The sequence below is a fragment of the Salvelinus sp. IW2-2015 genome, linkage group LG13 (assembly GCF_002910315.2).
Source record: "Salvelinus sp. IW2-2015 linkage group LG13, ASM291031v2, whole genome shotgun sequence".
Taxonomy (NCBI): domain Eukaryota; kingdom Metazoa; phylum Chordata; class Actinopteri; order Salmoniformes; family Salmonidae; genus Salvelinus; species Salvelinus sp. IW2-2015.
Genome location: NC_036853.1, coordinates 40,408,649 through 40,424,841, shown reverse-complemented (window position 1 = coordinate 40,424,841; position 16,193 = coordinate 40,408,649). Strand labels below are relative to the sequence as shown.

At 40.8% G+C, this 16,193-nt stretch overlaps 1 protein-coding gene across 2 annotated transcripts; it reads right to left on the bottom strand.

Annotated features, from left to right (window-relative positions):
• Window positions 1–5,226: 5,226 nt before the first annotated feature.
• On the bottom strand, window positions 5,227–12,179 carry LOC111971462 (protein yippee-like 3). Of its 2 annotated transcripts, none has more exons than XM_023998245.3 (5): window positions 11,783–12,179; window positions 9,957–10,075; window positions 6,511–6,554; window positions 5,667–5,775; window positions 5,227–5,493 (listed from the first exon to the last, which is right to left on the bottom strand). In XM_023998245.3, the coding sequence occupies exons 2-5, from the start codon at window positions 10,071–10,073 to the stop codon at window positions 5,404–5,406; spliced, it is 360 nt and encodes a 119-aa protein (XP_023854013.1). In that variant the 5' UTR covers window positions 10,074–10,075; window positions 11,783–12,179; the 3' UTR covers window positions 5,227–5,403. The 2 variants fall into 2 exon arrangements, with proteins under 2 accessions (XP_023854013.1, XP_023854014.1); XM_023998246.3 differs by having other exon boundaries at window positions 12,067–12,144.
• Between the last annotated feature and the right edge of the window lie 4,014 nt (window positions 12,180–16,193).

Here is a 16,193-nt window from a genome sequence, read left to right as displayed (position 1 = left end):
AGCCTGGAGGTGTGTTGAGTCATTGTCCTGTTGATAAATAAATGATACTTCCACTAAGCGCAAACCAGATGGGATGGCGTATCGCTGCAGAATGCTGTGGTAGCCATGCTGGTTAAGTGTACCTTCAATTCAAAATAAATCACTGACAGTGTCACCTGCAAAGCATCCCCACACAATCACACCTCCTCCTCCATGCTTCACGGTGGGAACCACATGCAGAGATCATCTGTTCACCTATTCTATTCCGTGTGAGATGGTGGTTGGAACCAAAAATCTCAAATTTGGACTCATCGGACCAAAGGACAGATTTCCACCGGTCTAATGTCCATTGCTCGTGTTTCTTGGCCCAAGCAAGTCTCTTCTTCTTACTGGTGTCCTTTAGTAGTGGTTTCTTTGCAGCAATTCGACCATGAAGGCCTGATTCATGCAGTCTCCTCTGAACAGTTGATGTTGAGAAGTGTCTGTTACTTGAACTCTGTGAAGCATTTATTTGGGCTTCAATTTCTGAGGCTGGTAACTCTAATGAAGTTATCCCTCTGCAGCAGAGGTAACTTTGGGTCTTCCTTTCCTGTGGCGGTCCTCATGAGAACCAGTTTCATCATAGCGCTTGACTGTCTTTGAGACTGCACTTGAAGAAACTTTCAAAGTTCTTGAAATTTTCCGAATTGACTGACCTTCATGTCTTAAAGTAATTATGGACTATCGTTTCTCTTTGCTTATGTGAGCTGTTCTGGCCATAATATGGGCTTGGTCTTTTACCAAAATCGGGCTATCTTCTGTATACCACCCCTACCTTGTCACACCACAGCCGATTGGCTCAAACGCATTAAGGAAAGAAATTCCACAAATGAACTTTTAACAAGGTACACCTGTTAATTGAAATGCATTCCAGGTGACCTCATGAAGCTGGTTGAGAGAATGCCAAGAGAGTGCAAAGCTCTCATCAAGGCAAAAAGTGGCTACTTTGAAGAATCTCAAATTTWAAATGTATTTTCATTTGTTTAACACTTTTTTGGTTACTACATGATTCCATATGTGTTATTTCATAGTGTTGACGTCTTCACTATTAGTCTACAATGTAGAAAATAGTAAAAATAAAGAAAAACGCTGGTGTCTAGGTGTGTCTAAACGTGTCTAAACGTTTGACTGGTACTGTATATGAATGGACAAAGCCATCGATCATGTGACACCATTCATTCCTATGCTAAGACTCAATAGCGCATTGAAGCCAAATTAAGTTGGTTAAGATTAAGATGGCATCTCATTGAGACATGCACAGTCTGCGCTGCTCCAGGAAGTGACGTTGCAGGCTAACTCAGTGCTGCACCATCTCATTGAGGAACAACATTTTTGGGCTCCCGAGTGGCGCAGCAGTCTAAGGCACTACATCTCAGTGCAAGAGGCGTCACTTCAGTCCCTGGTTTGATTCCAGGATGTATCACATCCAGCTGTGATCGGGAGTCCCATAGGGCGGCGCACAATTGGCCCAGCATCGTCCGGGTTTGGCCGGGGTAGGCCGTCATTGTAAATAAGAATTCGTTTTTAACTGACTTGCCTAATTCAATTAAGGGTAAATAAATACAAATATTTTTAAAAGGCTGACCAGAGTACTGCAGYCTGCCATTAGCCACTAAATTATCCTTATATCCTGTGTTCAATTTTAAAACAATCAGTTCAAGGACATACATCTTTATTTACACAAAGATTGACATTTTTCCATTCACTATAATGGTGGATCCTTTTTTCTGCTAACAATACCTGCAGCACCGCGGTCGGCCTAGAACCTCTGGGGCTTCAATGAGAGGCAGTAGTTCTCCCCTGGTCTGTTCTAACACCTTCGAATCCGAGGCCATGATTGCGCTTRCGTTGTGGGTGTGGTAGCTTATCAACCTTTATTTGCATGCAATTAACATATGAATAAACATMACCATAACTACGGTTCAAAAACTTAAAAGACACACCCTATCCCCTCAGCCCAGAAATTAAGTGGATACTTCTGATGACGTACCATGACGTCTGACGAGTATATGTAACCGATGTGAAATGGCTAGCTAGTTAGCGGGGTGCGCACTAATAGCGTTTTAATCGATGGCGTCACTCGCTCTGAAACCTTGAAGTAGTTGTTCCCAGCTTTTGTGGAGCGATGGGTAACGATGSTTCGTGGGAGGCAGTTGTAGATYTGTGCAGAGGGTCCCTGGTTCAAGCCCAGGTAYGGGCGAGGAGAGGGACGGKAGCTATACTGTTACATATACACTTGCAGGGCAAGGGAGGAAGGAATGATTTTTAAATGGACCACCTTTGGCCGGAAATAAACGTCACTCGTTTATCCCGCGATGATTGTATTTTCAGCCACGGGTAGCTTGTGGGCGCTTTATATGCSCTACAGTCAATTATGAGTGCATGTATACTTATATTAAATATATAATTATTKATTTACACCTACTGTATGATAGCTAGCAAACCAATTTGCTAATGTTAGCCTGCCTAGCTGGAACTCCTGAAGGAAAATGTTTTATTTCTACAATTTCCAAAAGATAAAACAAAAACATATTTACTTTTTACGTAGTAGCAACATTTCTAACTTATTTGCGTTCGTTTTTACTTACACTTGTATGTTGACTCCTCTATTGATGTTGTTTTTAAGTTTTCGCGGACTTTTCTTAGCGGATGTACAATCGTCGAGAAGTGGATTATGGGGAGTTTCAGGTCCCGGAGTGAACATAATTGTACACTCGCAAAGCCGACTAAAAACGAGGGCTGATGGACTAATGTTGCAAACCTCCCTTGCTTGGCTAATCATTTGGACCACCCGCCAACATGGCGARGAGGATTSCCCCAAGGMCATAAYACGAGGGTAAGTGGACGAGGGTGTGTCTTTTAAGTGTTTGGACTGCAACCAATTTGTCCCGACAGTTGAAGAACTGCTCTGACGCGATGCATGAATGAGGCGTGCTTCACCCGCACAGTGCCGAAAGAGTGACAGAGGCTACATAACTATCCTCAAAAATCCGAATAGGCGCACTGCGTGGTTTCAGACGGCAATCTATCCCCGCTCTTCCAAAGAGAAAGTGACAGTWTTTAGTTCCGTGCGGCGATAGAGTGGTGTTTGAATTAGGGTTTATTCTGATGACATGATAATCGAGGATTGGGTGACGTTTGACATAAAAAATATTGTCGCTCTTATCCATTAGAATCTCATAATGTAGGCAAACCTACCCGCACTATATCTGCCAGCTGTTGTCTAGAGCGCACGTGCCGGAGTAYGCACATTTGCTATTTAATGCAACAGCTGTGACAATTATTGCTGGAGTTGAAAYCACATTGAGAACTTTGGATTTTATTCGGTACATGACAATTTAAGCGAAAAAGTACKTTTTCATGTGCATTACGCACTGCTTTTTATTAGCAACTGGTCCATTTGGTGGAAACAGACCACTGGTGGAAAAATGTGCAGATTTTGATTATGCAAGATTTTGGAATATTCTCCTTTAAATCTTTCACCAATTGGATGGAAACATAGCTACTGTAATAAAAACAACAGGCAGATATATTTACCACATACTTTAATGTTGCAAGTTCAGGTTAAAATAAAACACTTTAATGAAAAGCTTACATAGTCACCATCTGCTACATAATTATAGATATATTCATCCTGTTTGATATTACACACTGCTCTCTAATATGATCAAATAAATGCTTATGTACATGCTGCTCAGTGTTAAGCTGTATTTACAAGATTGATCTCAAATGGAAATAATGTAAAAATGGATATCCAATTACACATCAGAAACAATAGATTTTACCCCCAAACTAAAGCATTTTCTAACTGTCTAGAAAGTACTGCATCTGATCATACAATCTTACACTACACTCACACTTCTTACACACTGTATAAACACACACAAACCATAAAATGCATACCCACAGGCAGCATACAGAGAAAATACACATACGCCAAAAATGTACACACACAGTATTCAAACTCACATGGGCCAATCGCACAGAAACACTTACAAACTGTGTAATGCTGCAGCCCTTGACATCATGAACAACTGAATACATTGATTGCCATTTAAAGGACAAAAAAACATGACCAATGTTATATTGCTGACATTTTAAAGTGAACTTTAACCACGCGCTCTCACGCAGACACACCCTACTGTATTGCACTTCATACTCCAACAGTAACATGACAGAGCAGCACTAAACATAATTACTTTTTTTCAACTCTGCTTGTACCACCAAACATTAAGTATGAAGTCTTAAAAACACACACACACAAAGCAAGGTAATTTGCTTTTTCACACATTCACCTAAAAACGACAAAAAAGGGAACAGCCTTCGGGCGCTAGGTTTTTGCATAACGGTCTAATTGTCTCAACCCTGTGAATTGCACTTAATGAGAGAGAATTTAGTTTTTTGATGACTGCAATCCCACTCAGACGCACGGATTACACGAGTAGGATTTAGTGAGATTGCTAAAGTGGTCGCACTGCAACACACACACTCGTAAACACACAACTCACACATGCCCAAGTGTATACAAACTCGCGCTCACACATACAGCCTGTACTCACTCATTCTCTACCAGAATATAACTAAACATTGGGATATCGATATTGACAAAGGTGCTCCCGTAACTGGGGTAGGTTTTATATGAAACTCGTAAAACCTACGAGTGTGTGTGTGTGATATATATATATCACACACACACACACACACAGAGTATACAAAAACATTAAGAACACCTGCTCTTTCCATGACAGACTGACCAGGTGAATCCAGATGAAATCTATGATCCCTTATTGATGTCAATTGTTCAATCGACTTCAATCAGTGTAGATGAAGGCAAGGAGACAGGTTAAAGAAGGACTTCTAAGCCTCGAGACAATTGAGACATGGATTGTGCATGTGTGCCATTCAGAGGGTGTATGGGCAAGACTAAATATTTAAGTGCCTTTGAATGGGGTTTGGTAGTAGATGCCAGGCGCACCAGTTTGTGTCAAGAACTGCAACGCTGCTGGATTTTTCATGCTCAACAGTTTCATGTGTGTATCAAGAATGTTCCGCCATCCAGCCAACTTGACAACTGTGGGAAGCATTGGAGTCAACATGGGCCAGCATTCCTGTAGAACGCTTTCGACACCTTGTAGAGTCCATGCCCAGACGAATTGAGGCTGTTCATTAGGAAGGTGTTCCTAATGTTTGGTATACTCTGTGTGTGTGTGTGTATATATATATATATATATATATAAACATCATATGCTACTCTTGGCAAAGCTGTATGAAGTGACGGAGTGGCAGAGCCGATGGCCCTTACGCAGGGTGAGGGGACACACATTCAGGCCAGGAAGAACAATGGATGAGGGATGAAACATCAATGAAAACATCTCCCTTCACCTCTCAGTCCCAGCCGTTGTCCTTTATCATGTGGGACAGCTCAATGATGAACTTCCCTTCCTTGTACTTCTGACTCAACTCAAAGGCCTGCTCCTGTAGGGAGAGGGATAGAGATGGTGGGGGGGGGATAAGAGGCTGGAGTGCGTAGTAGACAAGCTTAAAAAGACATCTACATTTGTTGAGGATGGGGATTGAGGATATTATTTGAGTTATTTACAGTGTAGACATAGATGAGTAGCATAGTATGTGTGTGCGTTTGTCCTTACGTATTTCCAGCCCAGTGTGGTGTGGCAGTTCTCACAGTAGATGTCTGCCACAGCGTGGAGCCCGGTGAGTAGCAGCCTCTCCTCGGCAGGACCACAGCCCACATTCACCCTGAAAACACCAGGAACAAGAACCACAGGTCAATTAKCGAAATGGTACCCTGCCACAAATGTCTGTTTTGTGACCTGACCTAAGCTTATCAGATTTTCTGGTGACCCACCAGATAAGCATATATATTTCAATTAAATTTCAATTTTAACAAGAAATGTAATAATTCTATCCAGAACCTAATATTTAGCCCCAAATCGGAGGGTGTTTGCTATGCACGAGTTGAGAAATGACATGSTAACTACTAAATAGAGCGGCAGGTAGCCTAGTGGTTAGAGCGTTTGGCAAGTAACCAAAAGGTTGCTAAATCGAATCCCCGAGCTGACAAGGTAAAAATCTGTCATTCTGCCCCTGAACAAGGCAGTTAACCCAGTGTTCCTAGGCCATCATTGTAAATAAGAATGTGTTCTTAACTGACTTGCCTAGTTAAAAAAATAAATTCAAACTACAGCAAACAGAAGGTAAATATAACTCAACTAGAACGTGACATCCACTTTTAGGATAGTGAACTGGCTTCAGGGTGCATTGTATGGCTTACAGGACTAGAGTAAACACACTGAAGTGGCGTAAGGAGAACCTGGCAGATGCATGATAATGACAGTGTACTGAGGCTTGAGCGGTAACTAAGGTAGGACTGTGTTTTAGGGACCTAAAAGGGATACTATTTTGCTCATTAGTTATGGGTACACTGTGTAGGCTATATGGCCAATACACTGGATGACAAGTAAAGATACTCACACAGAGTTGAAGAGGTAAGCACGTCCCTGGCTACCCTGAAAAGACTGGACGACAGAAAAAAAAGAGAATGAACTCAAATGTGCCACGAAGACAGAGAGAGAGCGACAATGCAAGATAGATAAAATAAAAATCGGTGGTTTTAAAGAAAGTGGGACATTGAGGTAACGTTTCCCAGCTTACAATGCAACAGAGGACTGTGGCTGTTTTTCCAATGTTATTGAAATGTAATATAATTTCACACAGCCAACCAGGGGTTGGAACAAAAATTATTTTCCAATCGTTTGGTTCTAAACAAAACCAAAAATTTTTGTTTTCCGACCAGCAAAATAAAGCTCTGAACTAGAGGTCAACCGATTAATCGGAATGGCCGATTCATTTGGGCCGATTTCAAGTTTTCAGAACAATCGGCAATCTGCATTTTTGGACACCAATTATGGCCGATTACATTGCACTCTACGAGCAGACTGCGTGGCAGGCTGACTACCTGTTACGCGAGTGCAGCAAGGAGCCAAGGTAAGTTGCTAGCTAGCATTAAACTTATTTTATAAAAAACAATCAATCTTAACATAATCACTAGTTAACTACACATGGTTGATGATATTACTAGTTTATCTAGCTTGTCCTGCGTTGCATATAATCGATGCGGTGCCTGTTAATTTATCATCGAATCACAGCCTACTTCGCCAAACAGGTGATGATTTAACAAGCGCAGTTCGCTTGGAAAAAATCATGTCATTGCACCAATGTGTACCTAACCATAAACATCAATGCTTTCTTAAATCAATACAAATATATATTTTTAAACCTGCATATTTAGTTAATATTGCCTGCTAACATGAATTTCTTTTAACTAGGGAAATTGTGTCACTTCTCATGTCATTCTGTGCAAGCAGTCAGGGTATATGCAGAAGTTTGGGCTGCCTGGCTCGTTGCGAACTGTGTAAGACCATTTCTCTAAAAGACCATGATTAATTTGCCAGAATTGTACATAATTATGTCATAAGGTTGTGCAATGTAACAGCAATATTTAGACTTAGGATGCCAGCTGTTAGATAAAATACGGAACGGTTCCGTATTTCACTGAAAGAATAAACGTTGTTTTTGAAATGATCGTTTCAGGATTTGACCATTTAATGACCTAGGGTCGTATTTCTGTGTGTTATATTTTAATTAAGTCTATGATTTGATATTTGATAGAGCAGTCTGAGCAGTGGTAGGCAGCAGCAGGCTTGTAAGCATTCATTCAAACAGCATTTGCCAGCAGCTCTTCGCTGTGCTTCAAGCATTGCGCTGTTTATGACTTCAAGCCTATCAACTCCCGAGATTAGGCTGGCAATACTATAGCGCCTATAAGACATCCAATAGTCAAGGTATATGAAAATCAAATGGTATAAAGAAGAAAATAGTCCAATAATAACTACACACCTAAAACGTCTTACCTGGGAATATGGAAGACTCATGTTAAAAGGAACCACCAGCTTAAATATGTTCTCATGTTTCTGAGCAAGGAACTTAAACGTTAGCTTTTTTTACATGGCAAATATTGCACTTTTACTTTATTTTCCAACACTTTGTTTTTGCATTATTTAAACCAAATTGAACATGTTTCATTATTTATTTGACACTAAATTGATTTTATTGATGTATTATATTAAGTTAAAAAGTGTTCATTAGCCTCCCGGGTGGCGCAGTGGCTTAAGGCACTGCATCGCAGTGCTAGCTGTGTCACCAGAGACTCTGGGTACGAGCCAGGCTCTGTCGCAGCCGGCTGCGACCGACCGGGAGGTCATGGGGCGACGCACAATTGGCCTAGCGTCGTCCGGGTTAGGCCGGTAGGGATATCCTTGTCTCATCCCGCACTAGCGACTCCTGTGGCGGCCGGGCGCGGTGCGCGCTACCAGGTCGCCAGGTGCGGTGTTTCCTCCGACAATCATTGGTGCGGCTGACTTCCGGGTTGGATGCGCGCTGTGTTAAGAAGCAGTGCGGCTTGGTTGGGTTGTGTTTCGGAGGACGCATGGCTTTCGACCTTCGTCTCTCCCGAGCCCGTACGGGAGTTGTAGCGATGAGACAAGATAGTAACTACTAACAATTGGATACCACGAAATTGGGGAGAAAAGGGGGTTTAAAAAAAAGTCATTATTACAAATATATATATTATTATTATTATTATTATTTTTATTTATTTAAAAAATTATTATTATTATTTATTTTTAATCGGCTGATTAATCGGTATGGGCTTTTTTTGGTCCTCCAATAATCGGTATCAGTGTTGAAAAATCATAATCATAATCTACTCTGAACCGGTTTGAACCAAAAAAACAAAAGAAGTACCGGTTTATGTAGTTCCTTTCTGTTCATTTTTTTACCTGTGAAATCAACAGTTTCTACATTTAGCTCATTAAATGACTTTCCCAATCAGTGCGGATAGAGCAGGAAAGCTAGTTGTTTACATATATTTGTTTGCCTTCACCTCCCTTATCTCACCTCACTTGCTCACATTGTATATAGACTTATTTTTTTTTTTTTTCACTGTATTATTGACTATATGTTTGTTTTACTCCATGTGTAACTATGTGTTGTTGTATGTGTCGAACTGCTTTGCTTTATCTTGGCCAGGTCGCAATTGTAAATGAGAACGTGTTCTCAATTTGCCTACCTGGTTAAATAAAGGTTAAATAAAATAAATAAAAAACATGAGTGATGGACGGACAAGTGTAGCCTATTTCGCAAGATGTGACTGAAATTTTATGGGTCGAGAGAGCGAGAGGGTTGAGGAGCAGGCTTGAAGTGCTAGGCATCTTGCTATGACATCCATTATCTGAATTAGGTCCACAGAATTATACCTAGGCGGAGCAGCTTCTATGAAGGAACTTTGAACTAGCAAGCTAACGCTTGTGTTTGCAGAACGGCACCAGAATAAAAAAATAAGTCCAACGTGAAATGTGATAACTAAGCATAGTTAACTGACATTGAAAAAGTAAATCCATTATTCTCTAGCTAATTAAAAATGTCTATCCCGTCTTCTTACGCTTCTAACATCAGTACAGTAGCCTATGCCTCGGTGTGGGGAGGGGCAGATTGCCTGTGCGTGTTTAGGCTAAGATTTTCAGCTTGCAGACAGACACTGGAATAAGTTTCTGAGTGATAGAGAGGGTTTTGCATAGGCGCTTTGTTGCYTTTTATTTGTGGGACTAGAAAAAAATGCCTGGAARGTAAAATAACATTATTAACCGGTTTTCATGCTGTTAAAATAACAGTTCTGTTATGGAGCAGTATGGATCACTTTCGTTCCCAGTTCCGTTTCTGTTATTGAAAAATTACATTATTTTCCGGTTTTCTGTTCTGATCCCTGAACCGGGTTCCAACCCCTYCTGCCAACACATAGGCTTATTATTCAATTATATGGAATTTAACCCACTGGCCATAAACGGTCCCTGTAGTCTCACCTTGGAGATGAGGTCATCATGGTTGGCCAGGTGTGCTCGGCAGTGAACACAGCTGTACCTGCGGTGGCACGAGTCTAGGTACGCCTGGAACGTCTTAGCCTTCGTCAGCTTCACCATGTCTGAGGAGATAGASAAGAAAACAGATAGACTTAGTAATTAACAGGAAAACAGGAGAGACCGAGAGGATATTGGCCATTACAGGGGCTCATAACGCTAGGCTACTCCTAAATGCGATCGTAGTAAACCCTAAATTTCACTATTTGTGAAGTGTAGTAACTARGAGAAAATGCAATTTTGTAAGCTTATTTGCCAAATAGGGTTAGGCAAATTTGGGTAAACACAAAGAGCAACATATGATTCCCATGGCTTTCAACTGAAAACTGGAAAATGCAAGAGAAAGAAACAAGTTCAATAACTTTTGGCTGTCTGTCCTCTGTCCTGTCCAACACTGCAAAAAAGTAATGCCAGCATTGTAGAAAACGCATGCACTCAACTGTTAACTTCCCCCATTTAGGCGTGACAGGTCACACTTTGAGTGTCAAAAAATGTCAGAAGGAATCACACAATAATGAACTAACTGTATTATTCGGAGTGGGAAACAGGTCTGGGCTCATATTAGTGACTTTATTTTAAACCATATGCATGTCTAATTCGCAGCACACTTCCTGGTAAAATTACAGCAGGGTCCTTGCTTTTTAAAATGTTTATTATTATTTTTATTTTATTTTTAGAACTCAACTCCTTTATTGAAAAAATAGAAATAAACACCTCAAATTCACAAAATATTGGCAGTACATGCAGGCTGGAATTCAATTGTTGCAGATAAAATAAACACTGCGCTTTCAAGTGCATTTGTTTTTCACAGCAGCATGTCTCAGAAGGAAGGKGTGGACACTTGATTTAGTAATCGTCAGTCCTGTGGTGTGATCCGTTAAGCGAACCTGACTGAGAAGTCATRCAGTACATGCAACGAGACTGATCTCTAAGTCTAGTGTCAACTAGTCCCTTTCCCCGGCTCACTATTCACAGATCTGAAMGAGCAGGGTCCGTGCTATCCACGATCATTGGAACGTCCCTACCTATTGAAGTTTACATTTGATATGTTTTAAGTAAGGGTTTACGGTTAGGGGTTAAGTTTTGGGTAGGGACGTCGCAAGGATCCCAATAACTCTGACCATTGCACCAGACAGAACACAACATGCATTGACCTACTTTACAAGCTAAACCCGACTATGTATGGTCAGTCAGTGGCGCTCCATAGATGGATGGGGAAAATGTGTTACTTTTTACTCAAAAGTCGGTTAAATGTCCGTGTGAAAATCCATTATTGTAGCTAGAGTAATTTCAAAATAACGCTTAAATGTCCGTGTGAAAATCCATTATTGTAGCTAGAGTAATTTCAAAATAACGCCTCAGTATTAATGCCACGGCATACACAAGAACAAGCAAAACATCACTCAGATCCTTGCAATTTTGCTGGCCTGCTAACGTTAGCTGACTCGCCCCACATTCTGACAAAGCAACCAGCTAACGTTAGCTAACTAACGTTACTGTTACATAGGCAGCTAGCCAATAATCCCCCAAAACGATGCATACAGTGAATTATTCATCGACCGCCTTCCTCTGTASCTAGCTATCCATTTTAGCCAACTATCGTGAGAGATTAGCTAACATTTTGACGTTAGCTTGCAAGCTAGCAACTGAACCATAATCTGGGTTTAGAGAAGACGCTGAATATGTTTACTGTTAAACCCGCCATTTCAGGTTTAGCTAGCAACCTACATGGAAGGAAATACAAGCACAGTAGAAAATAGCTCTGGACTCACCTAAAGTAGTTATCGGATTTTCAGTGGAAGACCTAATTTGAACGAAGATATGACCAGCAACTAAGATGGTCAACTAAYATGCATCAGTAAATTGCTAAATCGTCTAGGAGATAGCTTGTTGGGTCACTTTTACAGCAAGAAACCATCGGACAGATAGATCCAAACAAACAAGAATCGTGGTGCAGATTTTCTCTCGGTCTCTCACACTTGACAACAGGAACAAGTAGTTTTTCTCTGAGATGAAACAGTTTCGTGTATGTTGTAGTTAAAATAACAATAGCTACTCCGACTAAGTTTTTTGTAGATAGGATATTTTCGTGGTGACGGACAAACTTGCAATATTATGCAGTGTTTGTTTACAACGCTGGTTAAGGAGGCGGTACCAAATACGTCACCAGCTACAAAACAAATCCCCAACGACCAATGGGAGTCAAATTGACTGGGGGAATGTAGGTCGAACAGTTTTAGGTTMAATTTTTACTCGTTTCTATGAGTAMATTCAACCGGGCGCCAATGTAGGCATGTTTTGCACTGGCTGAAAGTTTATTACATTCGATTCCTAGGCATGGTTGTGAGCCATGTTTCTGAAGCATGAATAATGCTGCCTTGTTGASAACATAACCAAGCGGTGCAGATTTGTTCGATTTGAGCAGGGCGCTTCTCTTTCACCCAGTCACATGACGGGCTATAGGCATATTTAACCCGGGCCAGTTTAATAGAACTCTACCATAATTATGGTACTTTCAAGACAACTGGGAACTGGGATCTTAAAAAAAAAATAATCATGACGTCAGTGATCTTCAGGTCGGAAAGTCGGAGCTCTAGAAAGATGCCCGAGTTTCCGAATTGTAATTCCGAGTTGGATGACCTTTCAAAACGATTTTCCCCAGTCGGAGCTCGTTTTTTTCCGAGTTTCCAGGTTTCTTGAACTTACTAATGTCGGAAGTCGGAGATTTCCGAGTTTCCAYTTGTCTTGAACCATTAGCCTCTGCCGAGTCCAGAGATACTTTTGAGGAGATGGGAAGCTCAATTGGAATCGTATTTACGCACATTGTGTACGTTGCAAATGCTTTGTCAATGGGCAGGTCGGTGCATTCTGGGACAGGAGATCGAATGGTAGTCAATTGGSCACTAGCTCAAAAACTCAACATTAGCACGAATTACGTGAACCATAGCAGGTTAGTGGCACCTTAGTTGGGGAGTACGAGCTCGTGGTAATGGCTGGAGCAGAATTAGTGGAATGGTATCAAATACATCAAACACATGGTTTCCATGTATTTGATGCCATTCCATGTTTGCTATTCCAGCCGAGCCGTCCTCCCCCCAGCGGCCTCCTGTGAAGAACAAGAAGTGCAACATTACAAATATTTTCTGAAATGATTAACTTGCTCTCTGTAATGTCGTATAGCTTTCAAATCGTGACATTACGTACCTTCGAGATTACCTACTCAGGTTTCTCGACATAGAGCCCCACAGTGGAGGTGTCATAATACCCATAAAACCTAGCCGTCWAACAGGGAAATGGTWATAATCTTTTTTCCACCATTCATTTTTCCCATAAGTGATTTTAAAATAAGGTCTGTGTTTGGTGTGGGCTTACCCTGGCATGATGTTTCGATAACTATGTAAATCTCTCCTGGATAAGGTGACTTATATTTGTCTCTATTTACCCTCAGATTCTAAAATAGTAATTAGCYTCAAAGTAGACATTGTGCAAGACTACAAATCCCTGCAAGCTCCTGCATGMCATCTCTAGCTGACACCTTTGCTAACAGGTATTGTGACAATTTTAAAGAAATGAAGCTAGCTAACATTAGATAGCTTACATTCTTAACTTAACTTTCTGCCCATATCAGATATGTGCATGTCCTGGGATTTTGTTTTGTTACTCACAACCTCATACTAATCACATTAGCCTACGTTAGCTCAACCATCCCGGGGGGAGAGATTGACACGATTATCAAAACATCACTCCAGGGTAAACCTACATGATACCAGTGGTGGAAAAGTACTCAATTCACATACTTTAATACCTTCATAGAAAATGACTCTAGTGAAAGTCACCTAGTAAAATACAACTTGAGTAAAAGTCTAAAAGTATTTGGTTTTAAATATACAAATAATTAAATTCCTTATTAAGCAAACCAGACAGGACAATTTAATTTATTTTTATTTACGGATAGCCAGGGTCACACTCCAACAGTATTTAAAAACATGGCATTTGTGTTTAGTTAGTCCGCCAGATGAGAGGCAATAGGGATGACCAGGGATGTTCTGGTGATATGAGTGCAAATGGGACCATCTTCTGTCCTAAGAAAGTGTGTGTCAGGGAAAATGTATAGAGTAAAAAGTACAGAATTTTGTTTAGGAATGTAGTTAAGTAAAAGTTGTCAAAAATGGAAATAGTAAAGTACAGATACCACAAAAAAATTACTTAAGTATTTCTAAAATCACTTATGGGAAAAATTAACGGTGGAAAAACGATTAGAACCATTTCTTTGTTTCACTGCAAGGTTTTATGGGTATTATGACTCATACGGCGGTACTGTTCATATGCTAAACGGAACTAGGAAACACAGACATTTCCGACTTGCTGATTCGTTGAACGTGGTAAGTATATCATAAGGTGAATGCACCAATTTGTAAGTCGCTCTGGATAAGAGCGTCTGCTAAATGACTTAAATGTAAATGTAAAGTATATAACTACAACCAGTTAGCAAGTCGGAAATGTCCGAGTTTCTTAGGTCCGACTTGCACATGAATGTGGCGTCATACCCTGACTTTTAGAAGGGATTGCTTGACGATTAGTTTAGCAACCGCATGACGCAGAATGACAACGTGAACGCGATTGGCCAACAGTCTGCTAGTGGGGCATTATACGTTTCACCATTCATTGGCCACTGGGATTCCTATCTTCTACTTTCTAAGTATCTCTGCTGAGTCCCCAACAACCAGATGTTCCGGGTTTCAGGGGAAATGGAAACAGAGCCTGTGACTCAACTTCCTCTTTTGGACTTTAACAAGGCTACTCCACTGAGATAGGGCGACACTCCATCTGTTCTCCTCCTCCACATTTACTGGATTGGTTGAACAGTGCAGAAGAGAACCTCCCCCGACAAGTTTTTTTTCTCTGTCAAGACCAGTATGTAGGGGAACTAGTTTCAGACATTTCTACTACACATGCTACGTTAGGTTAAGCTATGTAGAAGTCATCTGAATCCTGTCCATMTTGTCCTTGGTCACGCATGAGAAAGATCAGAGATCCTATAKAATTATTCTAATMCCTAATTCTATGGATATGATACTGTAGCTCAATACAGTATACTAGCTACAGTTTACTTGCTACATAACACAATAACTAAACTGTAGGCCTAATAATAAAGCCACTGGATAAACAAGGTCATATGTCCTCGCTGTCAAAAAAAAYTAGGTGATTATTAGTGAGCTGGGCCGCAGGGATGGACTGGGACAAGAATTCGACCCTGGCGTTTTATCCATACCAGCCCACACCACTGCTCGTGCCGCCAACTCACCCCCACCACGGGGGGAGTGGTGCCCAGAACTACGTCCACACCAGGCTTGAGTCTTCTGACATTCGCATCCACTCTAAGTTAAACTTAGACKCAGGCAGTAGTGCTGACACAACATTGGCAGTAGGCCTACTAATATAGCCACTGTTAGATGGGCATACCATCAAAGCCACAAACAAAAATGAAAACAATGAAGCAAATGCAACTCTGGGGGAAATTATTGTTCTAAAAACAGAATTAAATCATTATACATGAACATGATTAGAAATTTACATTAGCTAAAGATCTGACTTGTGCTCCACTCTCAAGTCTGAAATTCTTATCTAGATTTAGATGAACCAGTCCAGTGCCCTGTGTTTCCAGCTCTTATTCATTGTGGCTGCTGTGTGTGTCACAGAAGGCTTATTTCTCAGAAATCTAAAGGACAAGGTCTTATCTCTTACCAGGTCTCTAAAGAGTTGTTTGAATTTATCTACTTATTATTTTAACCTATTTGCTATACTGCAGAGAACCAGGTCAGGAAAGTGCAGCCTTTGTTTCCCACTGGGACCTGACTGGCTGGTAGATTATTGTTAAGAACTGTGAGCGGACTTTGACCATGGCCTGGGCTGAGAGAATGAGGAAGTGAAGCAAGTAAATACATAAATACTGTGTGTGTTGGAAGCCATTATTTTCCAGTGGTATAAACAAATGGAAGTTGGTCTTGAATGCTTAAAACATATTTGCATTGATAAACATACAATTTGTATAGCATGTCATAAATACCCCAAAAGTCAGTTCCYTTATGTAAATGTCATAATACCATGAGAGAACGTCAAGGATATAGACTTAAAGAAATCACTTCTCCCAACAACATCCAGACAGTCACTGATAGATCCATT

Bases quoted from the DNA above. Each gene is read 5' to 3' on its own strand.
- LOC111971462 (XM_023998245.3), bottom strand. From the start codon at position 10,073: ATGGTGAAGCTGACGAAGGCTAAGACGTTCCAGGCGTACCTAGACTCG. The intron at 6,555-9,956 runs GTGAGACTACAG...TCTGTCGTCCAG, and splicing joins ATGATGACCTCATCTCCAAG to TCTTTTCAGGGTAGCCAGGG. The intron at 5,776-6,510 runs GTGAGTATCTTT...TGGTGTTTTCAG, and splicing joins GCTTACCTCTTCAACTCTGT to GGTGAATGTGGGCTGTGGTC.